We start from the raw sequence: 26,857 nt of genomic DNA, 5'->3' as shown, positions 1-26,857 counted from the left end.
GAGACGTGGAAAATTCATATCGTCCTTTCTTTTAAAGTTTAATCGTTTAAATTTTAAACGATGTCACCTTATCGCTGTTGCGATTTGGTCGTGGAATTCATTCGCGCGCAAGGGTAAACTTGCGTTGTGGCGCTAGTCGTCAACAACTTCGAGCTTAACTTTCACTGCTCGTATTTTGGAGGAAAACTTTCGTTCATAGCATTGATGTGCTGATCGAGGGTTTTCGAATCGTTTGCCTAAGTTCAGGAGTTGTTTTACAGAAGGGAGGCACAGGACAGTCGGTTCTATTATACACTAAAGATACCAAAAAATTATATATGTACTTGTTTTTTTTTATCCTTTACAAGGAAGCAAAACAATGTTTTACGCGTGTGTGTGACTTCTGGGTTACTACAACTTTGGTATATCTGGGTCTGGCTCCCGCTGTCATCAGTGATGAGACTTCAACTTATATAGAACCAAGGTAGAAAAACATTCTTTTTTAAGCACTTTTACCATACATAGTTGTTATAGACGATTATTATTATTATTATTATTATTATTATTATTATTATTATTATTATTATTATTATTATTATTATTGAACGTGAGTTTGTCGATGTGCTGTTCGTTAACGCATCGATCTGACTCAAACCAAATGTTGCAATTGATCTCAAAGATCTTCTGTCAAATTAATATTCGAACATTATATACGAAGACACGTTTTTTTTTCGAATTCATTTGCAGACCAGAATATAAATGGATTTCTTTCATAAAACTGTATTATCTTATGATGTATAAAATTATTTAGATATGTTGAACATGTGTCAGTATCCATCCTTCGAACCGTACTAAAAACTATTATGTTATACACACACAATACATCACTGTACTTTTGAACATTCGTCAATCCCTCAGGTTTAGCTATTTTAGTTTTACTTATTTATACATTTATTTTGAATTTTTAGAGATGCATGTTTTTAGAAATGCAGTCATTTTGCGGTCACAAAGTCAGAGAGCACTTTTGCGAAATCTTTACGTTTCTTCTTCTTTGAGAATATATAAAAACGTGGAGTCAACACTAGGAGTATAGGGCGTTCTATTGTCCTTATATTTCTGTACATGCCATTACGATGTGCTGTTCGTTAACGCACATACCTCACCTCAAGAATATACTTATCCTTTGGCCTAAAACAATGGAGATATCCCTGTAATTCTTTATTGAAATACATGTTAATATTTTTTCCAATCATATTTGAAGTAAATCAACACGTAGTAGGCCGCACATTTTCGAAGTTCTACTGAAGGTGCCAATGTTTTCAGTATATACTGCATAATATCCATGCTAATCGAGTATAGTCTGCTGCTGGTTTGCTTATTTATTTGGGATAAAAAAGAAAATCCTTTCTCTATCTCAATGCCAAATGCTAAAAGCTTGAACGAACCTTAGTATTTAAAGACAAGGTAGTTATTTTGTTTCATTACAAGTCCTTGATACGTACTCACTTCGGATGTTATGTTGAGGTCTGCTCTCGTGGTTTCTATGGTGATTCTGATGCAGTGGAGAAAATGCAAATGGGACGTAAAGATAACATTGGGATTGTGTAATACAAAATATAAAGGCGTATTGAGAATTTGTGGGCTGCAGACGCTTAGCAGCAGGAGAAAGATGTGACTGATAAACTTCTGAAAGGATCATACAGGATTTCAGTTGATGGAATTTTTCATTCTATGGAGGGTGGAGAAATGGTGAGAGAGCATCCACAGACGTTGATGAATAGTGAAGAAAGGAGTGAGAGCTAGACTTTTGGCTTGCAGAGTGGTACGTGATTGGAACGGACCACCATTATAGACGGTGAGTGTATGTAGTGTGAAGAACAAGTATGACAGCTGGAGCGGTGATATGTGGTCTCCCTCGTTGAGTTTATGACTCCCTAGAGGTCTCTCTGTTCATGATAATAATAATTCAGAGAAATCCGAAAAATGCACTGTGTTTTTACCCTGTTGTATCACTGGGATAATTCTTTCTTGAATATTAGTATGTCCGCTCTACCATTGTTGGATGCATGGGAAACCCGAACGAGATGTTACAATTCATCCCAAAAGTATTTTATTAGGCTTACTTGAAACTGAATTAGGGGGACTATTATGGGGGAATTAGGGGGACTATTATGGGGGTAGCAGGTTCCCTTCTGAAAAAACGTAGATTTTTTTTCGCCCTGCAAAACAGACAAGCCAGCCACAGAACACACGAAGCTGTAGAACAGCAGGCAGAGTGATTAGAGGCAATTTTATTTTGTAATATGGTATACTAAGTCCATAAAAAGTTTAAGTGCACAGTTTAGGAGGTTGGATCTAGGACTGTTTAGGTAGGAATAGAAATTGTAGGTAGAAAAAATATCGGAAACCAGATTTGCAGGGAAAATTTTGGGAGAACCATGCGAACAATAATAGGAATTCCGTTTTAATATTTCTCAGAACAGACAAACAGATATACTGCCTGTGTTAACAGGTAAACTCTGATCCACGTTGATATAACCTTTTTTCTCTAATATAAATTCAAAAATCGGTTCTTGAAAGAGAAGCGACACCTAGGATATCCTGCATGTCATATCTTCATTTCTTTCTATTTATCACCTAGTAACCGAAGTATGGACATCAATAACAAAGGACTTAAAGTAAATATCATGTCCCAAACTACATTTCCAACTCCTTCATGGGATCCTTATGGATCTCGTGCAAGTCCCAAGCCTGGATAAAGGAGGGTCGGTCAGATAAGTGTCGATGCTCCGAGCGTAATGGAAAAACACGATTGTTATCTGATGCCTATATGATCAACCGTTAAACAGGACGGCTCAAACGTCGCTCGGATGAACATGGTCCGCGATACCAATCGAGCGATCGGGATTGGATTGAAAAGTGGGAAACCGAGAATCTGAACCTAACAGAACTATTATCATTAGGAACATGGAATGTACGAACAATTTGGATGTCAGAAAAACTAGAATTATTTCGCGAGGAATTGGAGAGATATCGGTGTGATATACTAGGACTGGTGGAGATGCGATGGACATCATCAGGAGAGCAAAATGGATGCGAAGTCATGGTGTCATGCCCATATGGTCAGGGCATGACACCAATCACGAAGCAGGGGGGGGTTGGCTTCCTTCTTAACAAAAAACCAGAAAGCTACTGTTAGGCTACATACCAGTCAACGAACGAATCACGGTAGCAAGTTTTCAAGCAAAACCATTTAAGATATCAATAGTCTAGATATATGCGCCTACATCTCACAGATGAGGATATTGACCTATTTTAGAAAGATCTGACAGAAACAATAAATCCAATACGAAAGCAAAATGTACTAATTCTTGAAGGAGAATACCAATTCTCCTTCAATGGAATGCCAAAGTCGCACGAGATAATGATTGTTGGAAAAGCGTCATGGGAAAATATGGTTTTGAAGAAAGAAATAAACGAGGTGAAAAAACTAGAATTCGATGTGGACCACCAGATGATGATATGTAACAGCAACAGGAGTGTAGAAAATGGATGGCGATCAAATGCTGGGAAAACCTACAAGAAAGTGTAATTAGGTGAAGAAAGCATTCAAAATGGATAATGTGAAAGGTTTTGAAGTCTAATGCAATAATATAGAACAGCACTATGGAGATCGTCAAACTAGTAAGGTGTGCAAAATGATTAGAGCCATTAATAGAATGTGGCAACCAAAACAGACCACAATTAAAGATGAAAAAGGCAAAGTATTATTGATGAGTAAAGATAAAATTGTACATCAGCGGAGAAGATAGTGTAGTGAGTTATATGAAAAAAACTAGATTTAGCTGGCGTGAAACTGAAGAATCTAAACAGATATTACTCGGGTAATTAGTGTGACATGAACATTTTAACAAGAGAGGTAGAAAAAGCAATAGGACGGCTGATGTCCTGGTAATGATAACATCACTGGAGAAATGATTAAATAATGTGGCGAAAAGATGATTACAGAAATGTACTAACTATGTAATCTGGTGGATAAAAGGGAAAATGCCAGAGGAACTGATATTAGTGACATTATACAAGAAAGGAAATAAGCTAGAATGTTAAAATTATTGAACAAGTGCTTTGAGAAGTCACCTTGGTAAGTGATTATAGTGACATTGACAGAAAGATTGAGAACACATTCGGAAGCATACCTTGCAGATGAACAAGCAGGATTTAGGAAAGATGCAACTACATTTCAACAGATTTTGTCAATGCGGTTAATAGCAGAGAAAGCTAGGAGAAAAAAACAAAAACATATATACATGCTTTGTTGATTTTCAGAAGGTATTTGACAGTATCAAAGAGAAAGTGACATTAGCAGTGCTAGACTCTGATAGAAATGATAGAAAAATAATAACTACATTAAAGGGTGTTTATAAAAATTCAGTTGTAGTAGTCAGAATAGGTGATGATTTAGGGAAATGGTTTAGAACATGTAGCGCGACTAGACATGGGGACCGAATATCATCAAATATTTTGATCGCACCTTTAGAAAGAGCAATGGATAAAATGGATAAAACAATTTTTGGGCTTGTTATGAACTTCTAAAAAACAAAGTCAATGGTATTTGGTGAGGCGAATATGAAACAAAAGATACAAGTGGATGGAGGTGATATAGAAAATGTAGAATAATTCATATATTTGGAAAATGACATATGAATTGGACTCTATAAAATAAATAAAGATCAGGATTGCAAAGGGAAGACCAAATCTGAAGGCCATGGATAACATCTGGAAAAGTAAAGCGATCAGTCTGCAAACAAAACTAAGAGTACTGGAAACATATATCTTTAGCGGTGTATTGTATGGATCTGAAACGTGGGTAATAAATAAGGAATCAAGAAAAATAATCTTGGCATTTGAAAGAACTTGTTACAGGAAGATTCTAAGAACAGGATGGGTTCAGAAAATAGCAAATGAAGAGTTCTACCGGAAGATATAACCAAAGGAGAATCTAATGCAGAAGATTATACAATAAACGCTGCAGTCCGTTGGACACATCTGCAAAATGAGCGAGGAGCGGAAGATAAACACGTTCATGTTTGGTATCATGGAGAGTGTAAACAGAAGGGGTAGACCATACAGAGAATGGATAGACGACATAAAGAATTGGTTGGAATGGGGTTACAGAAACTGAAACACTGTGCACTGGACAAAGAACGGTGGGGAAGATAGTGAAGGAGGCATCGGACACCAATCGGCAGTGAGCCCGTGGTTCGTTATGATGATGATGATGATTCCTGAATGAAATTCTGTCTTTATTATCACTTCTGCAAATGTCTCTCAAGGACTACCTTAAAAATATGTGGAATTCTCTTCTAGTTATCTACATTTATCTACATTTCCAAGCTTTGTGGCCTAAGATAATATCGGAGAAATTAAAATATTTCTATATTTATAACAGAACCAAAAAAATTAAGTTTAAAGTAAAAATAATAATTATTATTTGAATAATCTTACATTTATTCAATAAAATGTTATTTATCAAACTCCCTATCATGATAAAATGTTTTCTTGTTATTGGTTTGGTGAAACTAACACTATTTTAACTTAGAGCTTGTTTTTGGCTTTTTTTCTTTCTTTCTTTTTTTTTTTTGTTATTCACGGTTCTAACACTGGCGTTTGAGTTTTTATGATTGTAGCAGACCGGAAATGTTTATGAGCAGGTAAGTTTTTTATAATTTTTATAATCGGCCATTCCGCCCCCCAGGTGGCACTGAAATCACTGTTAAAGCCAGTATAAGTGATACTGGGCGTACTGTTCATTTGAAGATATTGACATGGGCACAGAGACTTGATCTGACGGACTTCGATAAAGGTATTATTGTAGGGTACTTTAAAAGGTGGCAGTATCCAGAAAGCAGCAAGTATTATGTCATTCGCAGAGTGTTACGCTGTTCAAGAGTGGATTTCCTATAAGGTTCAACAGGACTGTTAAACTATTAGGTCCGTGGAAAGAAACTAACAGCATACACAGTATACAAAAAATTTGAATTATCCTTCGAGGTATATCAAAATATTAAATGATGTTTTCTTGGGCTACAAGAAAAGAATTAGTCTTTTTTTTTCCTTTTTGGTTTTTGATTCAATTAGTTTTATTGACTGAGCACTTTGGTGTAAATTTCAAATCACGTGAACTACAGAAAACTTCATTATTTAATCCGGTAATAGAAAAGATACCAGTTGTTTATTAGAGTTGTATCGTATTGAATATGAGGGAAATTGTTATTCAAAAGAATATAGTAACAGAAAAGAAATGCAGAAAAATCAAACAAAGTACAACATGTTTAAGGATTTATTAATTTGTACGCACTTCATTTACAGGAGTGATTTCGGTTATTTTGTAACCCAAAATGCAAATCATCAGTACAGAAAACCATTGTACAATCTAGAGCATACAACACATGTAACTAGGTGTTCTTGAAAATTCTCGACAACCAAATTCACTTCTTGGCTTGCACTCTTTCCGTGTTCCAAGGTATCAGAGTTACTGTCAACACATACACGAACGTCACGTGATTCTCGTATGGACTTCTTCATCAGGTAACCGGAATATTCCTTCTCCCAATCTTTATCACAGGAGGTGGTATTGGTAAGCATGACGATGTCAACAGGCTCATGGATGCTACAAACAGCACAGGGAACTGCCTTTCCGTCCATCTCCTGGGATATAAACGAATCGTTTTGAGAACGCCTAAACGTCAGTCCCCCGATGAAACTTCCCTCTCCATTAGAAGCGTAAATTATGTTATCATTCGTTGGCGAAGAAGGTAGACACAAGACATTTTCACCACCTCCATACACAAGATTTAGGGAGGAACTAGCGAGTCCAGAATATAAAGTGGTTACTCTTGGTCCATCACATTGTTCCTTACCCCACCGGATGTATACTTCTGTATTTCTGGAGGTGTTATCTGAAAAATAAAAATAAAAAGATGTTATTTTGTCGTCAGTTTTATTCCTAATCAAAACTAAAAGTGCGTAATATTTTGCATTAGATGTAGATTGCAATTAAGCCAATATACTTACGTATAGAAAGATCCGGTAACACCACCTGCAAATAAAGCAACGAGAACTTATTAACATATTATCTAAATCTCATGGTGAATAAATTGTTTCAGGAGATTTATAAAGTATACTTACTATATTTAGTATGAGCTTTAAAACCATTCTGTTAAAATGAAAATATCGACTCGACCCATTCTTCTCAATAAGATCGATCGCATTTTGGATTTGTGATTGAGCATTTATGGGATCCATTTCAGCAAGGGTGGAATAGATTACGTTCAAGTTGTCGTCCAGTGTCTTCTGAACGTCTTCGATCTATAGCAGTGGCATAGGAAATAAAATGACAATAATATTAAAAATTATAGGTCATATAATAAAATATATTTAGAAAAATTAATTTTTATTTTTGTATTGATAAAATCTGTTTATTTTTAAAGTACCAGAATTATAATATAAAAGTAGGCAGTTACTTAATATTACGCTTAATAAGATTTTTCTAATAATAATCATAAATTATGTTTATGATTATTATTCAATTCCCTTTGTTAGTCGCTTCATTTTTTTTAACGAGACACCAACTTACTTTTTCCTCTTGATCGGATGTAAGCGAAGTTTGTAAAGCATCGATCCACGACAATAACTTTGACTTAGCACTACGGATGTCATCGAATTTGTCCTGAAGGTCATCTACGACATTGTTCAAAAGGTTCAATTTTCTGAAGGATAAATACAAAAACAAATAAAATAAAATCATAAACGATCACAGAAATTGATATATGAACATTTACTCATAAGTAAGCAAAACAAAACTGACAAATTGGAAATTGTCACATATTCACGCACTCTTCCCGTAAAAATTATGCAAAACATAGAAAATATAATCATATAATATTTTCATTCAAAATCTTTCAAAATAAATACCTGAATTCAGAATTTAGAATTTATTCATTAAAAGTGATTCTAAACACCATTTTATTATTTGTAAACTTTAATTATAAATTATATCCCATACTATTATTACTGGTTAGGTAGTCGATTAGTCGAAAGCTCTGTGGGAGTTTAGTTTGGAGAATGGAGGTAGTCGGATTTTTAGGAATGTGAGTGAATTCGATGATGTGATTTGATTGATATATAGAGGTAAGACTTTGATTTAGTTGCAATTTAGAAATTGTCCTGATTTCTTGAAAGAAAATACGTTATTGAACTTTAACGGTAGCTATCGCAGAAAAGCTAACTTGTGGAAAACTTTTCCAGCTGCAATCGGTACAAAGGAGTGCATTTTGATTGAGATTCACGCAGCGATAAGTGAGGTTTTGCTACTAAATTTTCAGTTTTAGTAATTGACCAACCCCAAATCAAAACCTACTAGTCGTAACTATGACTGACATAGATACCGACGCCCTGATAGAAACACTAGACAAAGGTCTGGCTCTAAGCCTACTCAAAAAATTACTAAAAAAATTTGAAGTGGAATGGCCAGGTTATTTGAACCTGTACTCCACAACGAGAGATGATGAGGAAAGTGAGGATTCTGCTAATGCAGAGGAAAAATTGAATTTGGTGGTCTCCAATCCCCCCCCCCCTGGATCAAGGAGAGTCCCACCGGCGGAAAAAACGCAAAACTCAGTCAACAGAACCACATACAGATGAAGGTATGGAGGAAGATGGACACAACTCTGACCCTCCTACCTCCACTAAAGAGAAATTGCCTCCAATTATCTTAAGAGAAAAGAATAGGTGGACAGAACTACGGGCCACTATGACTAGTCAACAGATAGCATACTCTACTGCAAAGAATTTAGACGATGGTATTAAAATCCAACCCGCCACTATAATTGACTTCCGTAGACTCACAAAAGAGTTAGATAATAAAGGTGTACAATATCATACCTTCACCCTTGACTCCGAGAGGAACCTGAAGGTGGTTCTCCGTGGAGTATCAGAGCACATACAAACAGAAGACATAGCCGCTGATCTTCGCTACCAAGACCTACCCCCCATCAAGGTCAGTAGAATGACCAGAGCAGACAAAAGTCCGATGCCACTCGTCTTAGTAGAGATTCACCAGGCATATAAAAACATATATGACCTAACTTCAATTTGTGGGCTAAAAATCAGCCCAGAACCGCTAAGGAAAAGAACCTCATCAGGACAGTGCCACAGGTGCCAAAAATATGGTCATGCTCAGAGATTGTGTAAAGCGGAATACAAATGTTTAAAATGCGGAGAGAGCCACCCCACATATACCTGCACTAAGCCAAAATCCACCCCGGCTAAATGTGCAAACTGTGGGGGCCCGCATCCAGCCAACTACAAAGGATGTATACAACACCCAAAAAACAGACGATCTGCTTCCTCTACTTATCTACAAAAACCAGCAGCAGTAGCTCCAACTCCTCAACCCTCCAGAGGTCGACAAAACACGATACAAAACCAAATGCCGCAACCAGAAGCCCGGATCGAAGCAAACCTCAATCGGCAGACAAAGTCCTATGCAGAAGTAGTCCGCTCAACAAAAACCACTCAGGAGCAATACAACCCAAATTTAGCAGCAGTCATCACAAACTCCCTTGCAAATATGCTGCAAGATTTCAGCAAATCTAACCCCACATCGGACTCCAGAAAAAGATTTCTGCAAGAAACCCAATCCATCCTAGTAGCTCTCATAAATGTATAAAAATAAAAGCACTCCAGTTTCCCTACAGATCATTGCTTGGAATGCTAATGGACTTAAAAACAAGATTCTGGAACTCCAAGAGTTTGCACAAAGATATAACCCAGACATCATCTTAATAAACGAATCCCACTTAAGACCAGCAGACAACCCCAAAGTTAGAGGATACCTTCTCCACAGAAATGATAGAATAAACTACAGAGGAGGAGGCACCGCCATTTTCATAAAAAACCACATCGATCACCACTCTGTAACTAGCCCCTCAACTAAAAATCTAGAGCTCACAGGAATAGTAGTACCCACTACTTCAACTGGGAAACTAACACTTTATGCAGCTTACAATCCTCCATCAAAGAATCTATTATATTCAGATCTAGATGCCGTCCTAGGCAATAATGATCAAATCATCATTGCCGGTGATCTAAACGCAAAACACCCATCATGGAACAGTAAAACTACAAACAGAAATGGCTACACACTCTTTAGCTACTCCAGTTCAAATTATGCAGTGGTGGCAGGCCCTGCAGAACCAACCCATCACAGTACGTATGGTACAGCTGACATACTTGATATTGCTATATTACAAAATATTAAACTACAGTATAGCCTAGTCTCTTTAAACGAGCTGACATCTGATCATAACCCAATCCTGCTCCAGCTGGGTAAGCAAGAACAACTGCTGCCTCCTCCCCACTCCTTTATCTTATGGAAAAAACTTCCAGAAGTACTATCAGAACATATTGGACCTGTCCCTCACATCAGCTCCATAAAAGAAATTGAAAATGCTGTCAAACGTCTGACTCAGCAAATCACCTCAGCCATAAAGGTTGTCACCTCTACCAAAACCACTTTTAAGCCAAACAGACTCCCAGAAGACATCATGGATCTAATTAGGAACAAAAACAAAGCAAGGAAAAGGTACCACAACACCTGTGCACCTCAGGATAAGGGGATTCTCAACAAACTGAACAATGAAGTTAGAGAAGCACTTAAAGCTTATAGGAACAAAACTTGGGAAGCCAAACTAGCCTCTGTATCACCTGGCGATCACTCCATCTGGAACATATTAAGAAGTCTCAGAAACAAAAGCAAATCTCTTCCCCCACTCAAGTCAGACACGGGACTAGTACACACGGACGCAGAAAAAGCTGAAGAGATAGCAAAGAACCTAGAAAAACAATGTAGCCCTACATATGACAACTTGGATTTCAAACATGCCTATAAAATCCACCTCCATGTCAGACATGCACTGAAAGTCACCGATACCAGCAACAACATACCTCCAAACACCTCACCAGCGGAAATCTATGAAATTCTAAAGAAGCTAAAGAATAAAAAAGCCCCTGGCCCAGATGGCATAACAAATAGAGTAATAAAACTGCTGCCCCGAAGAGCTGTTGTACATCTCACCACCATAATCAACGCCATGTTCCGATTTAACTATTTCCCCAGCTATTGGAAAGTCGCAGATGTAGTCCCAGTGCATAAACCAGGTAAAGATCCACACCTGCCTGAAAGCTATCGACCCATCAGCCTAATCTCAAACTTAGGCAAAATTGCTGAAAAAATCATTCTCTCTAAACTCCACGCCTCAGTAAATGAGTTAAATATCATTCCTAAGGAACAATTTGGATTCAGACAACATCACAGTACTACTCAACAAATTTATAGGATAATTGAGTATATCACCACCGGATACAATTGGCACCAGCACACCGGAGCAGTCTTCCTTGACATAGCGAAAGCTTTTGACAAGATATGGCACTTGGGACTGCTACGCAAACTCATTTCAGCAGGTATACCATCAAGTATCGTCCACCTAATGAAATCTTACCTCCAGGACAGACACATACAAGTCAAAATAAATGGTACAGTTTCAAGTCAGCGACGGATCTCTGCGGGAGTTCCTCAAGGTTCCCTATTGGCTCCGATCTTATTCTCAATATATATGGCAGACATCCCGCACAACCCAATGTCATCCATCTTAGCACTTTATGCGGACGACACAGCAGTTCTTGCCAGATCTCTACGACCTCATCTTGTCACTAAAAAGTTGCAAGAAAACCTACTACAACTAGAACATTGGTTCTCCAAATGGAGATTACAAGTGAATCCCCAGAAGAGTGTAGCAATACTTTTCACCAGAAGAATGGCAACTCCCATGGGGGACCTTTATCTTTTCAACACCAAAATCCCCTGGCAAACAGAAACAAAATATCTTGGAGTAATTCTGGACAAAAGATTAACGTTCAACCCACACACCAAAGCCTTATGTACGAAAGCATCTAAAACTATTGCACAACTTTACCCTCTAATAAATAGAAAAAGTAGACTGAATACCAGAATCAAAGTGCTCCTCTACCTGTTGACGATCCGCCCAATGTTGACATATGCCTCTCCAGCCTGGAGCCACACATCCAACTCCAACATCCTCAGACTGCAGAGAGTGCAAAATAAGTGTTTACGCATGATATTGGACGCACCGTGGTTCGTAAGGAACGTGCAACTGCATAGAGATACGAACATCCCTTACATCTACTCCTTCCTATTAACTACAGCAGAAAAATTTTTCTCAAAGATCTCTACTCACCCCAACGATCTAGTTAAACAAGCAGCAGACTATGAAGAGACTGACCTCTTCAAATACAAGAGGCCAAAAGCCATCCTAAATACTTGCAACAATGACTGATCTCCGTGCCCCCCAGGGCGAGCTCTCAGCTCATAAATCTTTCCTTCAATTCATCCTCCTTATCAGACAACGGGGAATAAAAGCATCTTGCTTCACCCTTCTGGCCAATGATGTTATGTTATGTTATTACTGGTTACATTAATTGAAGTAAAACAGGTTTTTTGGTAGGAATTGTGCTTAAAATAAAATATTTTATTTTATTCTACCAAATTTTATTTCTGTTAAAATCAGACCAGAAAGGAGTCACTTTTCATTTTCCTCTTTAATCAATCATAAAAATTAAAGAAAATCAAAAGGCGGTTGGTGAGAATTATGGGATACTATAACAATCTGATGTGAAGTTGTCTGTAGTGATACTGAGGGGTTATGGTGAAAGGAATATGCTGTCATTCGAAGAATTATGACATAGCTATGTAGAAAATAATTAACTGTTTATCTCAATGATTGAATACTTACTTCCGTCCCATTTCTGGTAGACTCATATTGAACCTTGTTAATTCACCGGTTTCAATGAACAAAGGAAAACCCTTGGAGTTGAATTTTTTCACTCTGTCACCAATTCCATTAAACAATTTCTGAAATCCTTCGACTGAGTTAGGAATTTCCTCCGCCGAAGGAGTTGAATAGGCCCATGCCTCGATCCTAGCTTTCCCATTTAAATCTTTTTGAAGACTCTTCAATTCCTCTAAAAATTAGAATAATTAAAATGATACAGTTAGTGCTAGCAAAATATAACAGGTACTAACGTCTAATTAGTAAAACACTTCTGTTGACTTTCACGAGAAATTATTCCAAATACCTGTCAAAAAGGTTCTATTTAAAGTGAGTTCTATTTACAAATTGCACACCCCGTAATGCTATGAGAGGCCATAGATTCCTGATCGCATTTTCCACTCTGTTTGTCATTATTTCTACCAGCTTATGATAACACGAGTCAGGCATTTTGAGCAATTCTACATTACAATCATCCGTTCCATGTATCGCTGTTGTAGGAATTCGTCGGACCTATAAGCAACATACTGATCGAGCAGTAATAAATCACAACTTAATGTTTTGTAAACCTATCACTGTCCTTTTAACTGAATTAAATAACTTTGCAACAAATTTCCTTTATGACATCTGCCTCGGTAGCTTTCACTGTAATAGCCATTGATTGTATACTGCAAAAGGCTCTGAATATGAATGATTTGAATTAGGCTAAAAGACATGGATGTTTGCAAAACATTAAACAACCGTGATACTATACCGCAGTAATATAGGCTACAAAGTTAATTGGTATGTGAAATAATACATTATAATATCGGAAATTTATAACGAATATTAACTTCAACTATTATTATGTTATTATATTAATATATAAATAAGATATAAAATATTTTTGTAAAGAAACATATATTAAGAAATAAATAATTAATAATTCAGATTATTGTAAAAATACCAAACTATATTGAAAGTGCATTGAAAAACCATTTATTTTATTGAAATTATTTATAATTTTGAAAATTGAAATGAAACGAGTTAGCTCTCTGAGGTTCTTCCAATCCACATCAGTCCTCCCCCTGTCATTCGTAAAAAAGGAGAAATAGATCAAGCTGTAAACAACTTAACTAGGCAAATCAACACAGCAATAGCATCAGTCACTCAAACCACTGTCTTCCACGCTTCTAAGATCCCAGAAGAGATAATGGACCTGATTAGAACCAAAAACAAGGCCAGAAAGCGATATCACAACACCAGAGCCCCGCAGGACAAAGCAACCTTAAACACTTTGAACAGACAGGTTCGAGAAGCCCTCCAGGTCCACAGAAACTCCAAATGGGAAACCAAACTGAAAGAAATCAACCCAGAAGATAACTCCATGTGGAAGTTTGTAAAATCTCTTCGTACCAAAAGACAACCACTTCCCCCTTTAAAGACCAATCTTGGAGTTGCACACACAGATGAAGAAAAAGCAGAAGCCCTAATTGACAATCTGGAAAATCAATGCAGCCCATCTCATGCAAACTTAAATATCAATCTTATTTACAAAGTCCATCGTAAAGTTAGAAATGCACTAAGTCAGCTTAAGGATGATTCAGAAACCATCACCCCCACATCTCCAACAGAAATAATAAATATCATTTCTCATCTGAAGAATAAAAAGGCCCCCGGCCCTGACGGCATTACCAATAGAATAATAAAGCTACTCCCACGGAAAGCCATAATTCATCTAGTTAATATTACCAATTCCATCTTAAGATTCCAATACTTTCCCTCTGATTGGAAAGTCGCGGACATTATACCTCTGAAAAAACCTGGTAATAACCCACAACTTCCCCAAAGCTACAGGCCCATCAGTCTTCTTTCCTGTCTTGGCAAAGTAACAGAAAAGGTCATCCTATCAAGACTACAATCAGCAGTGGACCAACAGAAAATAATCCCAAATGAACAATTTGGGTTTCGCAAAGCTCACAACACGGTGCAACAAATTCACCGACTAACAGAACATATCACTCATGGCTTTAACTGGCACCTTCATACTGCTGCTGTATTTTTGGATGTTGTCAAGGCCTTTGATAAGGTCTGGCATCAAGGCCTTATCTTCAAACTAATTGAGAACAATATCCCAATTAAACTAGTGAAATTCATATATTCATATATCAATGAAAGATACATGCAAGTAAAACTCAACGGAATTGTTTCTTCAAGGCGCAAAATCCTGGCGGGAGTACCTCGAGGTTCTCTTCTGGCCCCAATACTTTTCACAACTTACATGGCAGATGTTCCTCTCAACCCAAAAACTACTACGGCTCTTTAAGCCGACGACACCGCTATTCTAGCCAGATCGCTCAGCCCTCACCTAGCAATCACTAGACTCCAAGGAAGTATCAATGAGCTAGCAAACTGGTTCACCAACTGGAGAATTCAAGTAAACCCCCTCAAAAGCTCAGCCATGATGTTTTCAAGAAGAAAGATCTGCAACAAAGAAGACATCCTGCTCTCTGGTCAAAAGATCCCATGGCATTCAGAGACCAAATATCTTGGGGTATTGATGGATAAGAAACTCCTTTTCAACAAACACATCAATCTCGTTTGTTCCAAATCTTCCAAAGTCATAGCTCAGCTCTACCCATTGATCAACCGCAAGAGCAAATTGAACCTACATAATAAATTGCTTCTTTACCAGATGGTAATACGTCCAGTCATTACCTACGCCTCACCAGCATGGAGTCACACTTTAAGTTCAAACATTTCAAAATTACAGAGAATCCAAAACAAATGCCTTAGGATTATCCTGGATGCACCGTGGTTCATCAGAAATTCGCAAATTCATCGAGAAACCGGCACTCCATACATCTCCTCTCTTCTTCGTGATCTTGCAGAAAAATTCTTCGTGAAGTCAAGTTCACATTCAAACCCACTAATCGTACAAGCTGTCAATTACAATGAGACTGATTACTACAAACACAAAAGACCGAAGGCTATTCTTCTCTCAACCGATCATAGCTAACACTACTGCCCTCAGAGGGCGAGCTTAATTGCTCACAAATCTCCCATTCCCAAATAACTCTCATTACAGATAAAGGGGAATATGAAAAGCACTTGTGCTTCACCCATCCTGTCAGTAACGTCAATGGTCAATGGTCAATGAAACGAGTTATTTTTAGTGAAATTCTCGCAGACTTATCGTTCTGCTGGTCAATATCAATATATTTGGTAGAAGAAAGAATTGTAAATCAAAATCACTTGAAAGTAACGTAATCAGTCGAATAATAAAATTCGAAGTGTTCGGAAACTAACATCAACAGACTAAAGGGTGCATCGAATGGTAATGTGAAAATATGGGTAGTCGAATGTGAACATCATCAACCAGAAGTCAAAGAATCTACAGAGTGGGGGGGAACATAATATATTACTATCACGTACCTTCCGCCCCCCCCCCACACACACTGTAGAACACAACCAAAAGATCTGCAAAATCTAAGATGATTCGTAACGGAAGTTGCGCTTAAAATATGCCAATCTGTAAAAGACCACACTGGAGTAAAGAATATGATCTGTAGGGCGCTGGAAGTCCGTTATGAGGAGAAACAAATACTCCAATCTTTTCCGAATATAGGATGGAGTATTTGAATGGATGTCTAGGGGAAACACCTTCTGGCTAACTTCGTCATCATGCCAACTAGAACTCTAGTAGAAGAGATTTAATGGTCTGGATCTGTTCCTCCTGAGATGTGTAGGAAGGAGTGAGAGAATTAAAGAGAAATTACCCGAAATCTGATTCATAGTCACATACGGATGAAGAGCATGCCATGATTGGTAAGTCGTAAAGAATAATCTTGGCCAAAGCAGGATCCAAGTGCAGTTGAGATACGTGTAACAATTCTCTTTTGGTACTAATCTACCATTACGTACTTCTGATTAGCGATCTGAATCTGAATATAATATCATGAATCGTAATATAAATTAGATACTCAACATCATACACACATATCTAAAGCATGGAAAACGAAATTATTATTTACCTGTATAATTCCTCGCATGGGTTGCAATTTGAACTCTTTTTTTAATAGCGGCAACATCCTGTCCAGGAAGCGGAGTGAACCTTATGGAAAAGATATTTGTAAAGCCATATAATAGACCCGTCACGAAATGAGAGCCTAAACTGTCTTCGCTCTGAGAAAGCCATCCGTCTACTGGCTCATGTGGTACGTCCATTATTGATTCCCATTGCTGAAATATCGTGAAAATTATTTCGATTGAATGCTCTACAAAAAACGGTTAGTTTTAATTTTTGTTGTTTTTAAGCTACTATTACAACTAGAAAGTGGAATACTTACCATTGTAGTCGTCGCAATCGAAATGATTTGACTAAAAGTCCCAATATTTGAATAAAGACTAGGTACGTATCCTGGCACAGACAGCAAACCAGCTTTTATTCTCATCTTTTGGTAGCTGTCGAAACTCAACAATTCGTCCACATCTACGTTAGTAATCATTCTATGAAGAGAACTTGTAGCAACATCAGGTGTTTCCTGGAAATGCATGAGTGATAAATTATTTTAATAAAATCGGAATTATAACCGTGAAGTTTGTTATCTAAAAGTGACTTATAGCTTAATCCTATTGTGTTTATATTGTTAAAAACCATTATTAATTTCAATATTTTACCCTCGCTTCTTCTGATTATTCTGACGTCACATTAAGTTACTATAACAAGCATATGTGTCAACAAATTGAAAGTCATTAGCCTAGTAAAACAACGAATGTAATTTTCTTGAGTTAAAAGGGGATATATGTTTAATAATTATAAATACACACACACTTTTGTGTTTATAAATTTACTTACTTGTATTTGTATTGAATCCTTTGGAAATAGATCGATTCCTGCCGTCATGTTTAAGAAATTCACACTCCTTCCCAAAAGTAAAGGAAGAAAATAAAATAAGGCCATCTGTAAGATGAAATAAAAGTAAATGTTACTTAAAATTAAACAAAATGAACAAAATGCGCTTACTTTTGGTATATAATTTGTTTTTGTGTTACTCTCAATGACGAGAGATTATTTGGTGACCTATAGTATATTTTGTGTACTCTAGGTTACCATATGTGGGCGAAATAAACATTTTTTCTGTTTTTTTCAATTTACATACTTTTCTGTATTTAAAAAAAAATAAATAAAAAATCACCTATTACGACCTTGTTCTACAAACCAAACATGAAACGTTTTAAGCCCTCCGAAGACCAGGGGCAAATGAACTTCATCGTTCCACTTAGAGACTGTCACAATTATTCAGGCCCACGTCGGGAGTCGAACCTGCAGCTTATTACTCGCAGAGCGGATATGCTAACCACTCCGCCAACGAGGCCAACATGGTGACTGATTAGTCGTAATGATGCATGGCTATTTGTATATCCGTGCATCTGAAATGTCATGCTCCAATACTGAGTACAATAGTGGAGTTCATAGGGCAGTGTTATCTATCAAACTGCTCTCATAAGAACTCGATCGGGTGATAAAATTACATTTTAGACAAAAATACCCTTCTCTACTCACCTTAATATGGAGATATGATGACTAAGAAAATAGATGTGAGCACGTGCCAGGTTATACAGAAGACAGAATTGCAGTGTCAACTTGCTTTTATATACAGAGTTATTCGCGCAGGAGAAAACGAACAGCTGTTTTTTTTTTTTTTTTTAACTTCTTCAGATAAGATACGCAATGGATGCTGGGGGGGGGGGGGGGGGAGTATTGGCATAGTAAGTGAAATATAGATTTCTTTATTTGCAGAAATATTCTGAAAAATATAATTGTATATAGGACGCGATCTTATAATAATTAATATTATTATTAGATATTAATCTACTGTATTTATACATATGTCAATATAAAACCCAATAAAAGTGAAAAAAAAGTTCCAAAAATATAAAAATTATTAATTACAGTTATGAAGAATGAATAGAAACAAGGATTTAAAGATTCACCCTTATTTCATAGTCGAATAAATATTCGATTTTTTTTGACTGCGCTCGACCTTTCCGGTAGGGCAAATTAAGGAAGCTCCTATGACGAGGATTGAATTCTGATCAGCTCTCTGATCAATTTTCGAAACTCTCGATGCTTCTATATTTATCCAACTATAAAATAAATATAAATAAAAATGGATGTTTAATATCCTCAATTTGTGTTCAATTGTTATTAATCAGAAATGTGTACTTTCTCATACTTTATAGCAAACATCAACGACGTAAATTAACAATAAACATTTTTTGTTTCAAATACTTATGTCGCAAATATCAATGTTGTTAATTACAAATGAGAATTTTTATATTAATCTTATTTGTCAAAATATCAATGTTTTTTTTTTTAGATGGGTGAAGCAAGAATGCTTTTCATATTCCCCGTTATCTGTACAAGAAAATATATGGATAAGGTAATATAGAACTATAAGCTGTGATCATGGCAGGAAGGTAACAGCAATAGCCGCGTCTCAGTTAAAACTACAGCGTCATCTACTACCCTCCCTGGGTACCCATTTTAGTCTCCTCGTACGATATGGGGTTACAGTAAAAATTAGAATGATCCCTAGACCACTCCATAGTGTCAGAAAGATCGTCCAACTCAATACTGGCTACACTCACTGACAAGCTCACCCTACCACCGAGCAGAGCCTCTGATATTCAAGGCATCCACCGACAAGTTGCAAAAATATTCTCAGAAATATAATTGTATGTAGGAAGCGATCTTATATAATAATAATAATAATTTTTTTTGCAATATTTGAAATATTTTATTGATTTCTGAAATTTACACAATTACAATAATCATCTTTAGTGACATTCCAACTTGTAATTTTAACAAAATTCAGCACTAAGTGCTGCATATGTGATTCATTTTCTACATTGCATTTCAATTAAAATGTTGATAATAATATATTTTGCATGTATATTTACAACACGTGTTCTTCTAATATTAACAATGGAGATTACACGGAATTTTTGAATAACGGATAATAATAATAATAATAATAATAATAATAATAATAATAATAATAATAATAATAATAATAATAATAATAATAATAATAATAATAATAATAATAATAATATCTATGATAAATTACATACATATGATTATTGCAGACATTTTTTGCATGTTTACACATTATGTATAAAATAACAATTTTTCTACATTCATCGTACAGAGTATTTACATATTTACAATTAATGCATATTATGATTGATGTTCTGTGCATTACACTGTACGCAGTTTAAGGCACATTATTTCTTTTCATCTTTTTTCTTTGGATAAAAATTCATATACTTTTTCTTATATCTATATCTTTGATTATGAGAATTACGTGTGGATGAGTGAGGCGTATTAATCCCGCCTACGTCGAAGCTTGGGTTAGCTTTTATGCAGAGAGTGGGATTAGCCTTCACTATTTATGTTCTTGTTACTGTTTATGGATAGAATGTAGGCATTGGATGATGGTGATTTGTGATGTGTATATTAGTGTTAATGGTATATTAACTTTTTTTGTATATTTTCCAGAGTTCGTGTTTTAATGTTCTGTAGTTATTTATGTGTTTTAAATTTCTTGGTAGGTTGTTGAGTAGCGTAGGTATCTGATGTGATCTCACAAAAGAACCGCATGAGTTATTGAAGGGTGTGGGGGATGTAGAGAGTTGTTGTAAGTCGTGTTATATGATATGTGTCTCTGTTGTTTCGATAGGTGATGTTGACGCAATTCCTTATTAATGTTATGTGGTGTTTCAGGTTTTTAATGCTCAGGATTCTGTGTATCGCCATGTGCTGGTCGGATATTGGTTGTTGCGTATAAGATGTCCAAATGACTGTTGACACAATTTTCCTGTGTAGTGTTTCTAATTTTGTTAGGTGGCTCTTTGATGTGTTTGCATAGACTGTTATACCGTATCTAAGTAGGGATTCGCAGATATCGTGATATAGGAGTTTTTTTTTTTAATGTTAGATGGAATAATGTCTTTTACTTGGAAGAGTTTCGCTGCGATGATGCGGAGTTTGTTATGTAGGTATTCTATATGTTTTGTCCATTAAAGGTGGCAATCTATGTAAAGACCAAGGTATTTTGTATGTGTTACAGGTTTGATTTCAGGACATTGGCAGGTTTTTATAATAATAAATAACCAAGGTTATTTATTATTGTTATTATTATTACTTGACATCTTCAGGGAGTCCAAAGACTCATCGCGGGAGGGCATCTACTCTACAACTGTCTCCACCACTCCATCCACCAACTACAATGAACCGCAACTACACTCACGCCATCTACCGACCAGCACTAGTATTTTCGCAGATAATCACACACATCTATGACCACGGCGGATTCGAACCTGCAGCTTTTGACTGGAGAGCGAATACGCTAACCACTCGGGCAACCAGGCTGACATATACATTAACATGTATATGTTGAATAGAGTGGGTGATAATATGGCGTCTTGAGGAACACCGTGTTTTATTTGTATACCCCGGCTGTGACATGTTCCTATTTTTGTTACGTGTTCTGTCTGAGAGGTAGTTCTTGAACCGTGTATGCAGTGTTCCTGTTATACCTATAGAGTATAGTTTGGTGAGTAGAATGTCATGTTCAAGTGTGTCAAATGCTTTGGTTAGGTCCAGCAGTATAAGGACGGCGTACTTGTTTTTGTCGAGAGCTTTGTTTATTGTGTCGACGATGTCTTCTAATAAAGTAATGGTGCTTTTTGTTTTCTGAAAGCCTTATTGGTTTTGTGAGATGATGTTGTACTTCTGTAAATAGTTCTGTAGTCTGGTGTGTGTTATTTTTTCTAGAATTTTTGAGTTGACTGGTAGTGTAGCTATTGGTCTATAGTTTTGAGTATCGTCTGAGTTTCTTTTACCATGTTTGTAAATTGGCGTAATTATTGCAGTTTTTAATTGTGGTGGAACATTACCAGTGTCGAACATTATGCTCACGAGTCTCAAAAGTATTGGATTTATTTGTTATAAGGTCTGTGAGTCTTATTTTGTCTATTCCTGGAGTGGTATTTAGTTTTAGTTGTAGGATTGCGTCTTTGAGTTCCTGTTTTGTTACGGGTGGAAAATATATACTTTGTTGTTGACTTTGTGTCGGTAGTTTTTTGTTGATCGTTGGTAGTTTGTCTTTTTTGAGTTGTGTGATGTTGTTTGTGAAAGCATGGTTGAATGAGTCTGCTAGTTCCTCTTGGTTTGTGTCCTGACCGAAGTTTTTGCAATAAAATCTTGTGCTGAAGTTTCCTGTTTCAGAGATAATAATTCGTTGAGTATAGCCCATGTTTGCTTCATGTTGTCGTTATATTCCATGAATTTTAAGTAGTAATGTTCTTTTTGCCCTACGATTTTTTGTTGTTAGTTGATTTCTTGTGGTTTTGTATAAGGTTTGTTAATATGTGTTACTGAGTGACTTTTTTAGTTTTTTCCATAGATTTTCTTTTACAGTAATACTGTTTCGTATGTCGTCATTTATCCATGGATTGTTGTCTCTTTGTCGCCTCGTTTGTGTAGGCTTTGTTGGTTTTTTTGTATATTTCTGTGAACTTTAGTTGAAAATTCTCGTATAATGTTACAGGATCATTTGTTTTAAGTAAGTAATTCCAGTCTGTATTTTTTACATGGTTATCGACAATGCTCTTTAATATGATCGAGTTTTGTCGACGTTTATGGTGGTGGTAGGAGGTGGGGGCAGGTAACGTAATAAAACGAAGATTGGCAATTTTGACGTTAATTACTGATGATGTATATGTATGGATGGGAGCCCGTATGTTGATATAATCAATGCATGATTGTGTTGGTGAGTTATTGAGTATTTCGTCTCTTGTTGGGGAGTTAATGGTAGGGTTTATGTTGTACTGACTTAGTATATCAAGGTATGTGTTAGTGGTTGAAGAAGCGTGGTCAAGAGTATTTATATTAATGTCTCCTATTAGCATGAGCCTATGTATTCTACTGGGTTCGATGCGGCTCAGCCATTCTTCTAACTCATGCAGAAAGCTGAGTGGATTATTATCTGGGGGTCTGTATATTGTGTTTATTGTGTATTTGATACTACGTTTGTCGCTATTTGTGTTTCCGCGTGTTCGTAATGAGTTTGTTTTTCAGTCGCATTGTATTTTTCTTTGATGAATACCACAATACCACCTCCTCCTTTGTTTGGTCTACATAAGTTGTAGGTTTCGTAATTATTAATGTTGTATGCGTACATTTCTGTGTCGTTTATTGCAGCTTCGGTCAGTATTAACGCATCTATGTTTGTCAAGGTGTAGTTGAGCAGTGTTATCAATGTAAATCAGTGTTTTTTTATACTTCTTATGTTTGTGTGTATGATGGTGAAGTTGGTATTGGTGACAATGTTAACTGACCATTTCTTCAAAGAGTCAAAGACCGTAAAGTTCATATTGTCTGACTGGATATGTTCGCCTATATTAGAGGTCTCCATTATATAGTTTTTAAGTGATTTCTAATCTTGTTCTTAAGGATGTGAAGAGTTAGTGTTTTATAGTGGCAGGCTGTGTAGGTCGGGTTCTTTTGCAATTATATAAACTCCAGTGTTTTCATTCTTTCTCATAGATATCTGTGAATCCTTAGTCCACAGGAACTTGGAATTTTTCTCTGTTTTTGTCTTTCTTGCTTGGTATAAAAGATTTTTTAAGTATGGAGTCGAGTCCAGTGTTCAGATATATAGACTGGTGTTGGAAGTTACTTGTCAGTTAGGATTGATGTTGTCGGCCTTGTTTTCTTGCCTGCAGCAAGAATGGAGTCTGTCAGACTTCTACTGGTAAAACGAGCGATGATTGGTGGTGGTCTCTGTTTGTTTTTTTGTGAGCCTCGGTTGATATAGGTGATATCTGTGGTTGCGATTTGAATTCCAATTTTGCTGCCGATTAGTTGCATTATGTTGCTTAAATCTTCTGTCTTTTCTTTTGGTATTCCCTCAATTTGAAATTCTTTTTTTTCTTTCTTTTTGTAGCATGCCCTCCATTCGACACTTGAGTGTGTTTACCTCTTTCCGCAATGCTTCGTTTTCGTGCTTGAGTGTTTCTTGTGTTTCTATCGCTACCGTTAATTTTGTCTTTATTTCTAGCACGGTTCCTAACATTTCTTCAACAGCCATGTTATTGTATTGTATGCACTTCTCATACTCCTCGAATTTTTTGTTAATTTGTTCGATGTGTGTATTTAGCAAATCTTTAATCATAAGTTTGCTCCAATAATAATAATATTATTATTATAAATATGGATACTATTGTTATTTTTAATTATATATTAATATATATTAATATATATACATATGTAAATATAAATTTCCAATAAAAGTGAAAAACCTTTCAAAAAGTGTTCAGTTGTTATTAATCAGAAATGTGTATTTTCTCATACTTATAATATCAATGTTGTTAACGTTTAACGTTTCTGGTTCAAAGAGTGAAGCCAAAAAAAAAGAAGCTTTTAATACTCCCCGATATCTGAAACAGATACAATGAGCAGCAAAATTTATGAGTTCTTTGCTCATGTAGGCTACACATCTTCCCTTGAGATTAATATTACTTTTGGTCTTTTGTGTTTGTAGAGATCTGTTTCGTTCTAGTTTACAGCGAAATTGTTGTACCAGTTCATTAGGGCGTGCAGATGTCGTCTTCAAGAAGATTTTTGCTGCTATAGAGTGCAGGAAAGTGTAGATAAAAGGCATAGCTGTGTCCCGATGAAGTTGAGCGATTCTGACAAACCAATGAGCATTTAGAATCATACGTAAGCATTTGTTTTGCACTCGATGCAATTTGAGAATATTAGTGTTCGAGGTGTGGCTCCAAGGTGGAGAAGCGTATGTAATTATGTTATGATTCATCATCTGGTAGAGAAGCAGTTTGATTCTGGTGTTTAATTTACTGCTTTTGTTAATTAGTGGGTAGAGCTGAGCGATGACGTTAGATGCCTTTGTACATAAAACCTTGATATATGGTTGAAGTTTAGTTTTCTCCCTAGTAATACACCAAGATATTTGGCTTCTGTTTGCCATGGAATTTTAGTAACGAACATAAAGATGTCCCCTTTGGAAGACGCCAATCTTCTAATGAAGAGCACAGCTATACTATTCTGGCGGGTTTACTTGTAATCACTATTTGGAAAACCATTGCTCTAGTGTTAGTAGGTTTTCTCGAAGTTTTTTGGTAACAATGTTGAAGAGATCTGGCCAGTACCGCTGTGTTATCAGCGTATAGGGGCATGATGGAATGGGGTTATGCGGAATATCTGCCATATATATATACCGAAAACAGAATCGGAGCCAGTACGGATCCTTGTGGAACTCCAGCCAAGATATGACGCTGGGTTGAGATCGTCCCATTTATCTTGACCTGCAATAATCTGTCTTGGACGTATGATTTTATTAACTGTACCATTTCGAGTGGAATGTTAGAAGTGATGAGTTTGTTTAATAGACCTTAATGCCAAATTTTATCGAAAGCTTTATCAATGTCGAGGGAAACAGCTCTAGTGTGTCGATTCCAGTTAAAGGCCATGGTGATATACTCGACCAGTCTGTGTATTTGCTGGGTAGTACTGTGGTATTGACGAAAACCAAATTGTTCTTTTGGAATAATGTTTAATTTTTTTACAGAGGATTGGAATCTGTAGAAGATGATTTTTTCCGCTATGTTTCCTACGTTTGAAATCAGGCTGATAGGACGATAATTTTGATAGGTAGTAGATATGGGACTTTTCTCGTTTATGCATTAGGATTATGTCTGCAATTTTCCAGTCAGAGAAAGTATTGTAATCTGAAGATTGTATTAATTATATTGGCAAGATGCACAACTGCTCTACGGAGCAATGATTTGACGACTTTGTTTGTGATGCCATCAGGACAAGAAGCCTTTTTATTCTTTAAGTTCTTTATGGTGGCATATCTCTCCACTGGTGAAATAGGTGTCATTTTGCTGGCACTGCTGTCGAGAATTTTAATGTATATCTAACATGCGATGAATTGTATGGTTGTAGTTTAAATTATCATATGCTGGTTTGCATTGCTTTTCTAAGTTCTTTACTATGACGTCAGCTTTTTCTGCATCCATGTGTGCAAGTCCGAGTCCGATTGGAGAGGAGAAAGAGGTTTAATCTTGTTACTGAGATTTCTCAATAGTTTCCAGAAGGAATGATCAGCAGAGGAGATTGAAGCTAGCTTGCTTTCCCATAATTGGTTCCTATGAGTTTTGAGAACGCCTCTAAAGGAATGAATAAGTGTTCTTTGCCAGGTTGGCAGGATAAAGACCCGGAGTAAGACCAAGATATAGGTGGATTGATACAGTAAAAATTGCCTTAGAAGAGAGAAATATAAGATCTGATAATGTTTGAATCTTGACAGGTAACAGACAGATTTGGAGGAAAATTGTAGATAGGAAGTTAGTAATGATGTAAGTTTTTCATGTAGTACTATCATATCCTGTACACCCCTTGAAGATTCATGGCAGGAATTTGATGGTAATGATTATGATGATTTTTCTCTCTCTGATTAAGTTCATAATGTCTTCCAGTAAACAACTGGGCTTGAGGGCATCTGTAGTTGAGGTGACTGCTGTTATAGCTGCATTGATTTGTTTAGTGAGGTTTTTAACTGCTATTTCAACTTCTTCCTTGGATCTGATATGAGGAACAGGACCAATATAATCTGGGAACATTTTATATAATTTCCCCCAAGATATGAAGGAGTGGGGAGGAAATTGTGTTTTTGTTTTCCTAGCTGGAGTAGAATTGGATTATGGTTTGATGAAAGTTCATTTAATGTTCTGAGACTACTGATATTTAATATTCTGTAGGATGCCTATATTCAGAATATCAGCTGTGCCTATAGAACTATGATGAGTTGGTTCAGTGAGGGCATGCCACAGCAGAGTAGTTAGATCCTGTGTAGTTGAAAAGGATGTGGCTCTTTTTGTTGGTACTTCTGATG

The 26,857-nt window shown here is 36.5% G+C and overlaps 1 protein-coding gene across 1 annotated transcript; it reads right to left on the bottom strand.

Moving 5' to 3' along the window:
• Positions 1-6,305: 6,305 nt before the first annotated feature.
• On the bottom strand, positions 6,306-18,482 carry LOC150102279 (uncharacterized). Its single transcript, XM_090399450.1, has 9 exons — positions 18,433-18,482; positions 17,725-17,829; positions 17,216-17,410; positions 16,901-17,108; positions 12,852-13,080; positions 7,616-7,748; positions 7,168-7,347; positions 7,054-7,078; positions 6,306-6,938 (listed from the first exon to the last, which is right to left on the bottom strand). Exons 2-9 carry the CDS (start codon positions 17,827-17,829, stop codon positions 6,388-6,390), a joined length of 1,626 nt encoding a protein of 541 aa, XP_090255576.1. The 5' UTR covers positions 18,433-18,482; the 3' UTR covers positions 6,306-6,387.
• Between the last annotated feature and the right edge of the window lie 8,375 nt (positions 18,483-26,857).

This window comes from Typopeltis vanoorti, chromosome 10 (genome assembly GCF_054136105.1).
Source record: "Typopeltis vanoorti isolate ZY-2024b chromosome 10, IOZ_Tvanoo_1.0, whole genome shotgun sequence".
In the NCBI taxonomy this organism is placed as follows: Eukaryota; Metazoa; Arthropoda; class Arachnida; order Uropygi; family Thelyphonidae; genus Typopeltis; species Typopeltis vanoorti.
This window is presented reverse-complemented; position numbering and strand designations above follow the sequence as displayed.